Below are 14,848 nucleotides of genomic sequence, written 5' to 3'. Positions count from 1 at the left end.
AGTGACAGGGTGGAGCTCCCCAACCCCCTGTTCGGCCCTGCTCTTTGCGTGACAGGGTATGGAGCCCCAACCCCCCTGATGGGCCCTGCTGTGTGAGTGACAGGGGGCAGCGCCCCAACCCCCTGATTGGCCCTGCTCTGTGCGTGACAGGGGGTGGCGCTACAACCTCTCCATCGACCCTGCCTTGAGTGTGACAGGGAGCGGTGCCCCAACCCCCCAATGAGCCCTACCCTGAGCGTGACTGAGGGTGGTATCGCAACCTCCCATTCCACCCTGCTCTGTGCATGACAGGGGCGGCGCCCCAACTCCCCAATCGGCCTGCTCTGAGCCTGACCAGGGGCTGCACCTAGGGATTGGGCCTGCCCTCTGCCACCCAAGAGCAGGCCTAAGCCAGCAGGGCGTTATCTCCCGAGGGGTCCCAGACTGCAAGAGGGCACAGGCCGGGCTGAGGGACCCCCCTCTTCCCCCCGAGTGCACAAATTTTTGTGCACTGGGCCTCTAGTTTTTTAAATAAGATACATAAAAGATTGTAGATATGATTACATTAAAGTTTAAAGCCTCCGGTAAAAGATAGAGCAGAGAAACAATATCCAGCATATCTTATAAAGAACTCTTGTGCATTAGTTAAAAAAGTGATCAGAAGATGTTAATGACCAATTAACAGAAGAAAAAACTTGAATCCTTAGACAGCAAAGTCACTGAAAGGTTTGCATCACAGCAAATGAAATAGTTGGGTAGGAGTTGGTGTTAGGTTATTAAAGGCAAAGAAAAACCACTTAACTGATTTAGGCAGGAGGTTATAAAAATTGGAATTTTCACTGGTATTATGTGTTCTCTAGTAGGTTGCTTTATATTTCATTTCCATAAAATTTATAATCAAAGGAAAAATAAGATAAATTTAGAAGCTATAGAAATTACCTAAAATGATCTTTGACCCCACAACTTATTTAAGAATGTGTTTTGAGCTTTTTTGTATTTTGACTCATTGAGAACTTCATGTATTTTTAGATTTGAAGATTTTATGTTGTCATTATGAAATGTAAATTATTTATTTATTTATTTATTTATTTATTTATTTTTTTAATATATATTTTATTGATTTTTCACAGAGAGGAAGGGAGAGAGATAGAGAGAGTTAGAAACATCGATGAGAGAGAAACATCGATCAGCTGCCTCTTGCACATCCCCCACCGGGGATGTGCCCGCAACCCAGGTACATGCCCTTGACCGGAATCGAACCCGGGACCTCTCAGTCCACAGGCTGACGCTCCATCCACTGAGCCAAACCGGTTTCGGCTATTTTTTAAATTTATCTTTAGTTACAATAGAGTAAGGATTTAAAGGCTGAGAACGAATTACAGACTCATGCTATACGGCATACTGTTTACACGTGTAGTGTTGCATATGTTCATTTTAGGAGATTGATTTGTATTTATTTCTGTTTATAAAAGTACATTGTTTTGCCTGGCTGGTGCGGCGCAGTGGTTAAGTGTCGACCTATGAACCAGGGGGGGGTCATGGTTCAATTCCCGGACAGGGCCCATGCCCAGGTTTCAAACTCCACCCCCAGTGTGGGGCATGCCTGTGCCAGCTGATCAGTGATTCTCTCTCATCATTGATGTTTTCTATCCCTCTCGCCCTCTCCCTTCCTCTCTGAAATCAATTTAAAAAAATTTTGTTTTGACTGTTTTTGTGCAAAAATAGCAGCGGGACTATACCACAAAGGTGACTATTAATACAGCCTTTGTAACTTCTGATATTATAGATTATGTTTAGGCAATAACAGCTATTACTGTTCTGCCTTTTGGTCTTGCTAAAGTGACTCTTCCAGGTATGGTTCTAGGCTGAGAGGAGAACTGAATGTAAGACTGTCCCAGGGAAAGGAGGGGATGGAAGAACTCAGATTTTTTTCTAGCATCTAAACTACCCTGAGGACAAGCAGGATAAAAACCCATTGGAGAAGGAATGTAAGGGGAAATGTAAATCCTATTTAACTTGCTTGCTGATCTCCACATTGGAAGATAGTATTCATGGTTCAGTTTTTGTTTTAATGACAACAAAATTCAGATCTTTGCTAGTCTTTTTGTTTTTTATATATGCTTTTATTGATTTTGAGAGAGAGAGGAAGGGAGAGGTATAGAAAAATACACTGAGTGGCCAGATTATTATGACCACCCCATCAGTATTTCATGGACACTTCCCAAAATACTAAAATATTGAAAACTTCCTAAGCAAATATTCTCAAGGTTTTATTATTATTATTTGCATAACTAATTCACTTCATTGTACTGATGGGGTGGTCATAATATTCTGGCTGGTCATAATAACCTGGCCACTCAGTGTAGAAACATCAATGAGAGAAGATCATCATTGATCGGCTGCCTCCTGCACACACTGCTACTGGGGATTGAGCCTGCAACCCTGGGTATGTGCCCTGACTGGGAATCGAACCAGCAATCTCTTTGGTTCCTGGGTCGATCGTCAGAAGAGTGGTCAGTAAGGAGATTTGAGATTGGTCCTTTTACCCATGTATGTCATGCTCTTGCCACATGGAGAATAAGAAAATCAGAATAGAAATGGCTTCTAAATGCTTTTATCCAACTCTGACATTATTCTACCATGGTTTACCAGTTATATTATTTTTAATATTTGTAGCAAACCATTGACATATATTTATTTTGTTTTTATAATACTCTAGAGCAGCGGTTCTCAACCTATGGGTCACGAACAGTGAAAATACATCCTGCAAATCAAATGTTTACATTACGATTCATAACAGTAGCAAAATTACAGTTATGAAGTAGCAACAAAAATAATTTTATGGTTGGGGGTCACCACAACATGAGGAACTGTATTAAAGGGTCCTGGCATTAGAAAGGTTGAGAACCAATGCGTAGAGTAATTATAGCTCGGAGGAATTTTTTCTTCCTGAGAAAAGCTAAGGCGATTTGAGAAGATAGTGTGGATCTTTTGTGTCTTGCTTTAAGGAGTTTTCATACATGTCCACCAAGAAAAATGAAAGATACTGAAGTGATAATTAAATCTTTATTGTGGACTTTATTTATGTTTTTACTTTTTGGTTAATCCTCACCTGAGGGTATTTTTTCCATTGACTTTTTAGAGAGATGGAGGGGCGGGGAGAGAGAGAGAGAGAGAGAGAGAGAGAGAGAGAGAGAGAGAGAGAGAGAGAGTAAGAAATAGCAACATCAATGTGAGAGACACACATTGATTGGTTGTCTCCTGCACATGCCCCTGCCCGGGGATTGACCCTGCAACCAAGGTACATGCCCTTGACCCTGAATCAAACCCGAGGCCCTTAAGTGCTGGCGCTGACGCTCTAACCACGGAACCATACCAGCCAGGCTATTATGGACATTTTTTTAGAAAAATGCTTTAAAATCTTACCCTTGCCCAACTGAATAGCATACTCTGTCACATATGAATATGAATATATAGCAGAGTATGTATTCACAGTTGGGCCAGGTATAGTGAGAAAAGACAACAGGTTCATAATTTGGATTTACCATTTTGGGTTCATTATGAGCAATCATTTTTCCTTTTCTTTTTGAAGGTGACATGGAAAGCCCTGTGATTGCATTTCCCCTGCTCCTAAGAATAGAAGCCTGCATTGAAAAGCTCTTCACGTACTCTTTTTCTTGGAATTTTGAATGTTCACAGTGTGGACACAAGTATCAAAACGGGTTCGTTTTTCTTTTTTTTTAATGGATTCATTCTATTGAAAATGGTTTTAAGTAATCAAATTTGAATAGAGCTTGTTTCCACTTACAACACCTCTTTCTCGATGGCTCCTTCTACCCTTGATAAAACTTCCCACCCTATCTTGAAGTCTATCTACCACTAAGGTTAAAAGGAAGAATTCGAGCCCCAGAAACTGCAATTTGCTTGCTTCTTTAAACTGGAAGAAAACCCATGGTTTGATAGATTACGAGTGGGAGTTTGCTTAAGGTTTTCAGTGGTGAGTGGGACAAATGGGAAAAGTAGAACCACCCTCTCCAATCCTTTGTGAATTCCCTGCTGAGTAATACTACCTCTCAGAACCCCTTGAAACTTTGTTTTTGTTTACTCTTCTGATAGAGACCAGGTTTTTGTTTATGTTTTTAATATCATGGAAACTTATTTTGGTCTCCCAGAGTTTGGCAGCAGCTCTCAGAGGTAGTAGGTGCTTTCCTATACCTAACCTTAGTCCCTGAAAGACCAGCCAGCCCCCAGAATCCTCCATGTACTCTGTCAGCTATACTTTCCACTTCCCTGCCACCTATTGGAGGGGTCATGGTTGGTGTACATGTGATTAGTACTTAGGAGAGGCTGGAGAAGAAAGCAACTGCAGGATTCTTTTGCTTCCACACACGTACCAGATAATGCAGGAGATTAGGTTTTAGAAGAGGTGTTATAGGGAGAGAAAGTTTCCATCAGACAGGATACCCTCACTTTGTCAATATATAAGAAAGTTGCTAGCTGAAGGTTGAGAAGATTACCAAACTGGTTTTGTTAGTTATTTATTCAAAATTTTCTAATAGAGATAAATCCTTTCTTATTTCTTAAACTCACCTACTTGGTAAATTAGAAAATTTGAAGTCTTTCAAAATTATTTGTTAAAATGAGAAGAAAATGTTACTTAGATGTTTATTATCTAAATTGAGATTATTTTTATATATTTCAGGATCAGTTGAGAGTAAAGTCTATGAGAGAATGACCTAGGGCAGTGGTCGGCAAACTGCGGCTCACGAGCCACATGCGGCTCTTTGGCCCCTTGAATGTGGCTCGCCCACAAAACACCGACTTCTGTGCATGAGCCATGAAGTTTCAGTCGCACTGTACATGCGCGCCCGCACGTGGTATTTTGTGGAAGAGCCACACTCAAGGGGCCAAAGAGCCGCATGTGGCTCTCGAGCTGCAGTTTGCCGACCACTGACCTAGGGAATGCAAGCAACAGAACCAGAAAACTTTTTTTTTTTTTTTTACCAGTTAGCTCGAAAGTACTAGAATAGAATACGAATTAGCATTTCACTCATACCTAGGACTTAATATAATTTTGTGTAAGTGAATGAGTATGAGAACAAATATTTGTTTCCTGATCTTCTATCACTGATTATATAAATTATCTGATTTTCTTCCCATTTGGCAAATGCGGAAAGTGAAGCTTGAAAGCGGTTATTTAAACAGATGTCCAAGGGGACACACTAACTTGTAAGTGGTAGAATTCAGGCTTAAGTTTTCTTGCTCATTGTGGTAAACTCCCTAATCACAACCTGGATTTTACATAATATAAACAAGCTTGATTAAAATTAGCTCAGTTCTACTTTTCTAAAATCTACATCTCAGTTTGACAGTTTTTCATTGAATGTATTCTGTGTGCCAGGAATTCAACTTGGCTTGGCCAAATTCAGACTAGTTAGGGCAGGGGTGGGCAAACTTTTTGACTCGAGGGCCACAATGGGTTCTTAAACTGGACCGGAGGGCCAGAACAAAAGCATGGATGGAGTGTTTGTGTGAACTAATATAAATTCAAAGTAAACATCACTACATAAAAGGGTACGGTCTTTTTTTTTTTTTTTTAGTTTTATTCATTTCAAACGGGCCGGATCCGGCCCGCGGGCCGTAGTTTGCCCACGCTGGTAACCTATGAAAATTATTTCACAACTAATGTTCTAACTTTTTAAGGATCAAGAAAATTAAGTTACTGTCACATTATTTTTGGCTGCCAAAAAATACAATATCACCCTGAACTCAGTTGCTTGGAGTGTCATCCTGTAGATTGGAAGGTTGAGGGTTGTGGGTTACAGGAGGCAACCGATCAATGTTGCTCTCTAAAATCAATAAGAACAATATCCTTGGGTGAGGATTATAAAAAAAAGAAAATTAAGTTGTATTCCTGATTCTCTATGTGGAAATGCCCCTTTTGTTTTTGGGAGTCACAATCTGATAGACGGATTGTGAATTTTTTGAGTAAGGGATGCAGCTCTTTTTTTTTTAAATATATTTTATTGATTTTTCACAGAGAGGAAGGGAGAGGGACCGAGAGTTAGAAACATCGATGAGAGAGAAACACCAATCAGCTGCCTCCCGCACACTCCCCACTGGGGATGTGCCCGCAACCAAGGTACATGCCTTTGAACAATCGAACCCAGGACCCTTGAGTCCGCAGACCGACACTCTATCCACTGAGCCAAACTGGTTAGGGCCAGGGGTGCAGCTCTTAATAAATTTGAGAGCGTAGGACAGTGGGTCTGAACTAGGAATGACTTTGTGTGCCATGGGTGGGACAATCGGCAATGTCTGGAGATCGTGGGAACTGCAGCTGGGGGCTGTTACTGGCATGTAGTGTGCAGAGGTCAAGCATGGCACAGTGCTCAACATCCTACAGTGCACAGGACAGTCCCCACAACAGAGGAGTACGCAGTGCAAAATGTCAGTGGTAGTGCTCTTGAGAAACTCTCCCTGTCTCTAAAATGTTCTTGTAGCTAGAAAACGATAGGTAATTCATGTGGAGAGTCATAACAACGTGTTTTACCAGGGTTAGGAAGCAACATCAGTCTATTTATTAATGTTTTGGGGGATAAGTTAAATATGAATAAGCAAGTGAAGGAAAGTACCATCTATTTTAATAACCTTCTTTATTTAATTCTCACCCGAGAATATGTTTTTACTGATTTCTGAGAAAGAGGGAGGGAGATCTTTGTGAGAAAGAAACATTGAATTGGTTGCCTCCTGTATGCACCCTGACAGGGACTTGAACCCACAACCTTTTGGTGTATGAGACTGCACTCAAACTAACTAAGCCACCCGGCCAGGGCAGTACCTTCTATTTTAGACATTGATTTAAGTTAACATGAATGAATTTAATGTAAATGAATTTATGCCTTTTTTTTTTTTTTTTTTTTAGATGTATGAAGAATCTGGTCACCTTTACAGATCTTGTTCCTGAGTGGCACCCACTTAATGCTGCCCATTTTGGTCCCTGTAGCAATTGCAACAATAAGTCACAAATAAGAAAAATGGTATTGAAAAAGTGAGTTAAAATTAATTTACTAATTTTAAAATAAAATGAAGGCGGATTTACATATTTTTTTAATGTGTAGTATTGAAAGTGATGACTGCAAACTACTTCTCAGGAGTTTGAGTTAACACATATTTATGAATTGCTAAAATGCTTTTCTGTTAGGAACTTTGGCCAACAAGTAAGCTCTTTCCTAGGTGAAATGAAGAACACACTCAGGGTGATTATCTGACCCCACTCTCCTACTGTCTTTTGTTCTTTTGCCTTTTTCTCCCTTTAAGAATATTAAACATCATTTTTTCTCTCCTCTGCCAAGTGCCTGCAGTCACTAGAATTCTGGCATTTCCTTAATCTAATTTTAAGAACTCGTGATTCAGAGATGAGCTTACAGGCTCATCAGTCTGAATTTCCATTGCCCAGACCTTGGCCCGCTGATTCCTCATCCTCTTGTAAGCTTTCTGCTGCCCTTAAGCAGATGTCTTTTATTATGTTCTGCCAGCTTTTCTATTTATCCTCAGTGGGAGGACTGGTCAGAATTACCTTTTCCAGTGGCACCAGAAGCCCATGGCTTTAAACTCACAGGCTAATTCCATTTTAGGTAGTTTGTCTCTCTTGTCAGTATTCTCACGTAGGTGTACATCTCTTTAATCTTCATTTTCTGTTGCCTTTATCTCTAAGTCTACAATCAGGAAATGTTTTGAGATATAATTTGATGTAATAAAGAACTAATGATATTCTTACCTTTTCTGATGCCTTTGGATGTGCCAAGAAACCCCTCAGATTTTTTTTTTTAATTTATTGATTTTAAAGAGAGATGAAGGGAAGGAGGGGGAGAGAGAGAGAGAGAGAAAGAGAATCACTGATTTGTTGTTCCACTTATTTATACATTCATTAGTTGACTCTTGTATATGCCCTGACGGGGGATCAAACCTGCAACCTTAGGGTCTCAGGATGATGCTCTAAACAACTGAGCCACCTGATCAGGGCCTCTAAAGGTTTTTTTTCATCCAAGTAATAAATTCCCAATCAGATAGTGCCAAGACTTAAAAAGGAAAAAAAGAGCAGTGCCCCTCATATTCCATCTTCAGGCATCTACTTTAAACCTATTAGGTAGTATTTACTTTGACTTTTCAAAACAGTATGCTTATTCCACCTTTATACAGTCTTCTTTTATAGTAGTTAAGTATTAGGGCTTTTAACCGACATCTGGGCCCAGTTCTAACTTTTCCCTTTCTATGTGATTGCATTTTGGATAAAATGAGTACTCATTATTTATTATGAATATGCATATATTCCCTCCCTAGCCAAGCAGTATATTTGGTTCTGTTTTATTTCTTTTACAACTCTTTGTTTTTCCTGGAATTATTAATTGCCTTGTGTTTTTATTTGCTTTATGTATGCATTGTGATTTTTTCCCAAATTCTTCAAATGCCTATTAATACTTTTTTAAACACTCGAATGCTTCACAACTTTTGAGTCTTCCTCCCCTTTTTTTTCTTGGAAACCTCTCTTCTGCCTTTCATCCTTCTGCTCCAGTGTTTCAGTCTATACTGGTTCCTCTCTGGGCCTGGGCATGAGAGTGCTCTATACACTTTCTGTCACTGTTCCAGTTTTTAGTGCAGGGCCTTACCACCACTCTTACACATTGAGTCTTTTAGGGGTTCTCTTCTCATGAATATGCCTGCTCTGTTGCACTTGTGTCATAACTTCGTCCATTCTGCTGAGTTACCACTTTTCTGTTTGCTTTTTGTCTTCTAACTATTTATAGTCTCTTGTTTTGTTTTTTTCATGACTTTTTGTCCTTTCAGTTAATTACCTTTTTTCGTCCTTCACTATCATATGATAGCATTCACATGGGAGGGCAAATTGGGAAAGAAGAGACAGAAGGCCATAATCTGTCTTGGCTGTCTGCAGTGAAAGTTTTGAGATCTAAGTGTCGAAGGAGCCTCATTTCTTTTGTTTTCTTTCTTTTTTTTTTTTCTTTTAAGCCCTCTTCCTAGATGAGGTAGAAGGGCTGCAGGTGTAGGTGTGTGGCATCTGCAGTGGACCATTGAGTTACTTGAGGCTTCTGGTGTTTATAATTTCATCTAAGAGTTTATACATGCTTTTTTTCAAGCCCCAGCACTGAAGATAAACTCATATTACTATTTTGTTTGATCTGTTAATTGGTTGTATTGCAACATATTTTTTACATAAACATGTTGCTTTACTTACATTAAAGATTTGTGCTCTGATCTGGAAATGTATCTGCAGGGTGTAATGGTGTTTGAGCAAGAAATGTGCTTAGAGTTCTAGTGGGTCAGTTTATAAGCAAAATTTATAATTTGGACATTTATTGTATTAAAAAAAAAATGGAACTGGTGTGTAAATTTCACTTAAAACTTAAGTGACTAGGCCTTTATAAAGTTCTTCGTAGTTTTTTACTTTGAAATTTATATAACTTGATTTTTGGCATTTAATGGAATTTAGAAACAAACTTAATATAGTTTTTAGGGATGACTTAAAAGTAATTAGGTTGATCATGATATCATGCATAATTCAGTCTTATAACATTTTAAAAACTAATAGTGTTATTAAGTTCCCTGAACATCTTGTCTCAGGTAATTCACATCTCTAATATGTTCCCATTAGAAAAAGAATCCATTGGGAAATCAGATGAATGATAATTTAGTGGGTTCACATCTACTTTAAGTAACTTGTTTGGGAATTCCATTCAGAGCATGGTGGTGACATGGAGTACCAATTTAGAATCTGATTTAATTTTACTTCACCAACTCTAAAATTTTTTTTTAATCCTTATCTGAGGATATTTTTTTCAGAGAGGGTGGAAGGGAGGGAGGAAGGGGGGAGAGAGAGAGAGAGAGAGAGAGAGAGAGAGAGAGAGAGAGAGAGAGAGAGAGAGAGAAACATTGACTTAAGAAAGATGCATCGATTGGTTGCCTCCTGCAAGCGCCCTGAGTAAGGCTGGGGATCAAACCTGCAACCAAGGTACGTACCCTTGACCAGGAATCAAACCCGCAACTTTTTTTTTTTAAATATGTTCTTTTGATTTTTTACAGAGAGGAAGGGAGAGGGATAGAAAGTTAGAAACATCGATCAGCTGCCTCCTGCACATCCCCTACTGGGGATATGCCCACAACCAAGGTACATGCCCTTGACTGGAATCGAACCTGGGACCCTTCAGTCTGCAAGCTGATGCTCTATCCACTGAGCCAAACTGGTTAGGGCAGTGGGCGGCAAACTGCAGCTCTTTGGCCCCTTGAGTGTGGCTCTTCTGCAAAATACCACATGTGGGCGCGCAAGTACAGTGCGATTGAAACTTCGTGGCCTATGCGCAGAAGTCGGTTTTTGGCCTGGGCGAGTCTATTTTGAAGAAGTGGGGGGTGTCGGTCGACAGGAGACGCGGCACAGGTGGGCTGCGGGATACACAGCGCGGGGGAGGTACATTGTTTTGAGGTACGTTTGCTGAGGTTGACCCCTTCCAACTCTCCCATCCACACTCGTCTATCTGAAACAAGTATACAAGAGGAGTGTAGATGGGAGAGTTGGAAGGGGTCGACCTCAGCGAACGTACCTCAATCAGACTAAGGACATTTTTAGCAAAGGCCAGCTTAGAAGTAACCTAATCTACACTAATAAAAGACAAAGATGCTGTTTGGTTGCCCGGGCGATGAAAAAAGCCAAGCTTCCGGCCTGCCCTGAGCCGGCTGTGGCCTCCGCTCATGGCAACAAAGTTTCAATTATAGAAGAAAAATAAATCCCAGATATCTGCTTCTAGCAAGCCTCCACTGGGAGCTTGGGTGGCTGGGGGCTGTGGCCAGCCTGCAAACAGCCATCAGCCCCTCACCCAGGCTGGCCAGGCACTCCTATATAATAAAAGGGTAATATGCAAATTGACCCTAACAGCAGAACAACTGGGAATGACTGGTCACTATGACACACACTGACCACCAGGGGACAGGTGTTCAATGCAAGAGCTGCCCCCTGGTGGTCAGTGCGCTCCCATATTGGGAATTCTTCTCAGCCACAAGCCAGGCTGACGGCTGCCAGTACAGCGGTGGTGGTGGGAACCTCTCCCGCCTCCTCAGCAGCACTAAGAATGTCCGACTGCAGCTTAGGCCTATTCTCCACTGGCAAGTGGACATCCCCTGAGGACTCCTGGGCTGCCAGAGGGATGTCTGACTGCCAGCTTAGGCCCAATCCCCCCAGGGAGCGGGCCTAAGCCAGCAGGTGGTCATCCCCTGCGGGGTCCCAGACTGCGAGAGGGCACAGGCTGAGGGACCCCCCACCCCCCCGAGTGCACAAATTTTTGTGCACCGGGCCTCTTGTTAAGTTAATAACAGTTTACCTACCTATATGGTTTAAGTTTTAAAAATTTGGCTCTCAAAAAGAAATTTCAATCATTGTACTGTTGATATTTGGCTCTGTTGACTAATGAGTTTGCCGACCACTGGGTTAGGGCAAACCTGCAATTTTTTGTCCATGGCCTGACGCTCTAACCACTGAGCCATAGGCCACAGCTTCACCAACTCTTGAAATGACCATCTCATTTTCATTACTGCCACTATCTTTAGGAGTCTGGTCATACACTATCCTGGATTGTCATCTGAAAAGCATATTTATTTAAATTTCAATGGAACCACAAGGAAAATAAACTGGAAAAAGGGGAGGAGGCATATGGTTTATTTTATTGACTCCAAGATGCCATCATTTATAAGTTGTACTGTTTTTTAAATAATGCCATTAAGAAATGCTGCCTGTGTAACATTTTCCATGTGTAAACTCACACTACTGAGATTGCAAAAATCTAGGGATCAACAATAGTAACTAGCCTCAGAAGATAACTTGAAAAAGTATCATAAGACCAAGAGAGAACTAAATATTAGTACTTACAGAGTCAGGCAGGTGCCTATAGCCTGCCTTTCCAGCTGTGAAAATATATCTCTAGTTTTACTGTGGATGGTTGATTCAAAGATACACTCTTCATATTTTAACATACTTGAAATGGGAATACATCTAAATTGTATAATTTAATTGCAATATTATTTTATAGTGGTACATTTTACAATCTGTGGCATCTTAGATTGATGTAATAGGTCATTGGGAGTTGAGCGTTAGGATAGTTTTGCAGGACTTTTTATTTGTAGGTACTTAAATTTTGGAGATTTCATTATTTTCTAACAATGATTGACAACAGATAATTTACAAATTGTCCTTGTCAGTCTGAATAAGCGGTATTTTAGACATTGATTCAAGTGCATTTTCAACTGAAAAATTTTTACAAACTACATTTTGACAGCTGTTTAAATATTCCTTAAACTTTTCTTAAATCCTGAGAGCTTTGTTAAATTTAGTTATTTGAGGCTTATCTTGAGTTCTGTTTTCTGGCTAGTCATGTTTTTGTAATGATGTATTTTTGAAGTTATGCGTATCTTGAAGTTTATAGTAGATTAACCAGTATGTTGTATTTTCTTCTACTTAGTTATAAATTAAATTTTTCCTAAATAGAGATTTTAATTTCATGGGCCTCTCTACTTCCTGAGATAACGAAGTTGTTAGCATGTTGGGGTTTTTAAATGTATGTTTGAACATCTTGGGCTTGTTACTTTGTTTTACATATTACCTATCCCCTCTAACAAAAGCAGTTATTTGGGTACTCGATGCCAAGAAAATTCCAATAGGTCTGGATTTTTCCTTTGATTCTACAAAGTAGTTACCAGTAGATCATCTTCTTCTCCTTCTCCCTTCTTTTCTTCTTCCTCCTCCTCTTCTTCCTCTTCTTCCTCTTCATCTTCTTCCTTCTCCTTCCTCCTCCACCTTCTTCCTCGTCTTCCCTCCCTGGCCTCACTCCTCTTCCTCCGTTGTTGTCTTCTACCAGGATGGAGCCTGTAGCCTGGGCATGTACCCTGACTGGGAATCGAACCAGCAACTTTTTGATGCACAGGACTATGCCCGATCAACTGAGCCACACTGGACAGGGCCTAAGAGATCTTTAAGCTGAAGCAGCACCGTGGTTTACTGAGCAATTTTTGTTTAATGGTCTGTGGCCTTATTGCATGATAGCTTCCAACTGTCAGTGATCCCATTCTGAGATGGGTTTAAACATTACCCATGTCTTAGAGTGAGTTCTCCATTTTTAATTAAGGCTCAAGAAGAATTAGTGTGGTTTGCCTTGAAAGCACTGTGTGACTTACTAACACCAGACCGTCTTTTGTATTACCACAGCAGTTATCAACCTGTGGGTCACGACCCCTTTGGGGGTCGAATGACCCTTTCACAGGGGTCGCCTAAGACCATCGGAAAACACATATACAATTACATATTGTTTTTGTGATTAATCACTATGCTTTAATTCAATTAAAATAAAAATACATCCTGAATATCAGATATTTACATTATGATTCATAACAGTAGCAAAATTACAGTTATGAAGTAGCAACAAAAATAATTTTATGGTTGGGGGTCACCACAACATGAGGAGCTGTATTAAAGGGTTGCAGCATTAGGAAGGTTGAGAACCCCTGTATTACCAGGTACATTATTTGATCTCTTTTCTTTCTCTCCCACAGAGTGTCTCCCATATTCATGTTGCACTTCGTAGAAGGCTTACCACATAACGACTTGCAACACTACTCATTTCTTTTTGAAGGCTATCTTTACCAAATAACTTCTGTAATTCAGTACTATGCAAATAATCATTTTATAACATGGATTTTATGTGTTGATGGTAAGTGTTCAAAATTTTTTTCTTTTATGATAATTCTAGAGGCCCAGTGCACAAATTCATGCACGGATGGGGTCCGGCCAGCCTGCCCCAATTGGGTTAGGCCGGCTGGGGGGAGGGGCCATGGGTGGTTGGCGGGCCAGTCCCGCCCCCGATCGGGGGTTTTGGGGGTTGATCGGGGGCCAGGCCAGCTGAGGATGGGGCTGATCAGGGTCTGGATCAGGCTGGTTGGCTGCTGCAATGTGTGTCATAGCCACCGGTCATTCTGGTCGTTCAGCCGTTCCGGTTGCTGGGCTTTTATAGATATATAGATTCATAGAGAGTAAACTCTATTGTGTGCTGATGGTAAGAGTTAAAAAGTTTTTATTTTATGATAATATGTATAGAGTCTAAACTCTATTAAAAGACAAACTTTGCTTTGACTCTTCTTTCTTTCTTCTTGCCCTTGCCTTTATTTTTCTGCTCTTTCCTATACCCTGTCACTGTGGTTTAGAACCACTCCTAACTTTTCATTTGCTTATGTCAGCATATTTATGTGCACACATATGCATAAGCATGTTTCTTTTTTAGACAATGAGATCATATACTACCAGTGGTTTACAGTTTGCTATTTTCCACTTAATATCTTTATTTTTTTATTTTTTTATTATATGAGTAATATATGTTCAGTATAGAAAAATGAATGGTGGTAATTTGATTTTTTTGGTATATAACCTTGTATTTGTAAAGAAAGTGCAAGTAAAGGTTTTTAATTGAGAATGAACAAAAAGAACAGGTTTCGCTTACTTTGTAATTGTTAGTAATATAAATAAAAGTAAACATCTATTTCTGAAACTATTAGACCTTACAAACTATGTAGCCTTCTTTCACTGTGAAGTAGTTTGCTGAACAGTTTCAGTCAAGGTAAATAAAGCCTTTAGTTAAATAATTAAACTTTTTAATAGAAGGATAAATAGTACAACTCATGGATTTTGCCAATTTTCCCCTCTCATTTATCTAATGTAGTTTACTCTTGAGTTTTTTTCCTCGCAATGTTCACTTTGTCTTAGGCAAGACAACTCAGTTCCCTTAAAGTGTTCTATCGGGCCATTGATATTTTTTATTTT

General features: G+C 40.1%; 1 protein-coding gene across 6 annotated transcripts in view; it reads left to right on the top strand.

The window, feature by feature from the left end:
• Positions 1–14,848, top strand: part of USPL1 (ubiquitin specific peptidase like 1) — a 40,810-nt gene that overhangs the window by 14,905 nt on the left and 11,057 nt on the right. For 4 of the 6 annotated variants that reach the window (XM_036298239.1, XM_036298236.1, XM_036298235.1 and 1 more), the window contains 3 exons: positions 3,572–3,701; positions 6,905–7,030; positions 13,588–13,745. In XM_036298239.1, coding sequence (XP_036154132.1) covers positions 3,572–3,701; positions 6,905–7,030; positions 13,588–13,745 — 414 coding nt within the window. The remainder of the gene's footprint in view (positions 1–3,571; positions 3,702–6,904; positions 7,031–13,587; positions 13,746–14,848) is intronic. The other 2 variants (XM_036298240.1, XR_004965895.1) reach the window with 2 other exon arrangements.

This window comes from Myotis myotis, unplaced genomic scaffold, assembly GCF_014108235.1.
Source record: "Myotis myotis isolate mMyoMyo1 unplaced genomic scaffold, mMyoMyo1.p scaffold_m19_p_3, whole genome shotgun sequence".
NCBI classification, from domain to species: Eukaryota; Metazoa; Chordata; class Mammalia; order Chiroptera; family Vespertilionidae; genus Myotis; species Myotis myotis.
Note: the sequence above shows the minus strand (reverse complement) of the source record. Positions and strands in the feature narration are given on the sequence as shown.